General features: G+C 43.0%; 1 protein-coding gene across 1 annotated transcript in view; it reads right to left on the bottom strand.

The window, feature by feature from the left end:
- Positions 1 to 307, bottom strand: part of LOC131877154 (26S proteasome non-ATPase regulatory subunit 8-like) — a 2226-nt gene extending 1919 nt beyond the window's left edge. The window contains exon 1 of the mRNA XM_059222754.1: positions 41 to 307. Within this exon, the coding sequence (XP_059078737.1) occupies positions 41 to 199 (159 nt within the window). The 5' untranslated portion in view covers positions 200 to 307. The remainder of the gene's footprint in view (positions 1 to 40) is intronic.
- Positions 308 to 891: the final 584 nt, after the last annotated feature.

The raw sequence follows: 891 nt of genomic DNA, 5'->3' as shown, positions 1-891 counted from the left end.
GTTACTCAGAGGACTTCAAAAATAGCAATGATGTTATTACCTGTTTCAATTTAGGGAGTTCGTCCGTGGGTAAAAAGGCAATCTCCATGAGAGCTACTTTGACCTTGGACAGGGTCTGGGCGCATCCCGAGTGATCCTTCTTCTTCCACTGACCATTCAAGGTCTGATACTGGTTCACTAATTCCTTCAAGGCCGCCATAGCGAAGCAATCCAAGGGTGGAACGAACCGGCGAGATGAGGAGGAGGGTCACGAACTTGGAAGCTGTAAGCAATAAGTGCAGGCAGTCCTTTAGCTGAGCGTCAAGTTTAAGACTTGAGTGTTGCCGGGTCAAACTCAATCCCAACGACAAGGTTGGGTTGGATGGCAAGTAATAAACAGGCACATGATAAATAGAAGTACTTGTAATGTTCGAAAGTTGATCTGGCAGATTGTAGTCAGTAATTTGGAAGATTAATATGATAGATTACGCGATGAACTTTGAAAAGTACGTCAGTGTTGGTCTAGTATAGTCTTAACCAGCAACACTTAAGTCAGCTGTTGAGATTGAATTTTGTTGATTCATGTTCGTGAATCATTATGCGGCAACCTCGATCGAACAGAGTGAATTTCTCATGCTTAACCCACACAGGAAAGATGGATTAATTTTTTGGCTTTATTGTAACCATGAGCTGAATTTTTTAGGTCAAACCGGGGTTGCCTTTAAGTTCACAGCTATTCTTTTAGCTTTTGTTGCTCCATTTGGTGACAACCTCAGTAATAGCGTCCACGACAGACTCCATTGACCACCGTAAATTATGGACATATCACGATGACCAAGGCTAGTCATCAAGGCTGCATGCACTATTAGTCTTGTCTTGTTGCAGGTTCGCCCTGTCCATAGCTATCTTGAA

This window comes from Tigriopus californicus, chromosome 2 (genome assembly GCF_007210705.1).
Source record: "Tigriopus californicus strain San Diego chromosome 2, Tcal_SD_v2.1, whole genome shotgun sequence".
In the NCBI taxonomy this organism is placed as follows: Eukaryota; Metazoa; Arthropoda; class Copepoda; order Harpacticoida; family Harpacticidae; genus Tigriopus; species Tigriopus californicus.
Note: the sequence above shows the minus strand (reverse complement) of the source record. Positions and strands in the feature narration are given on the sequence as shown.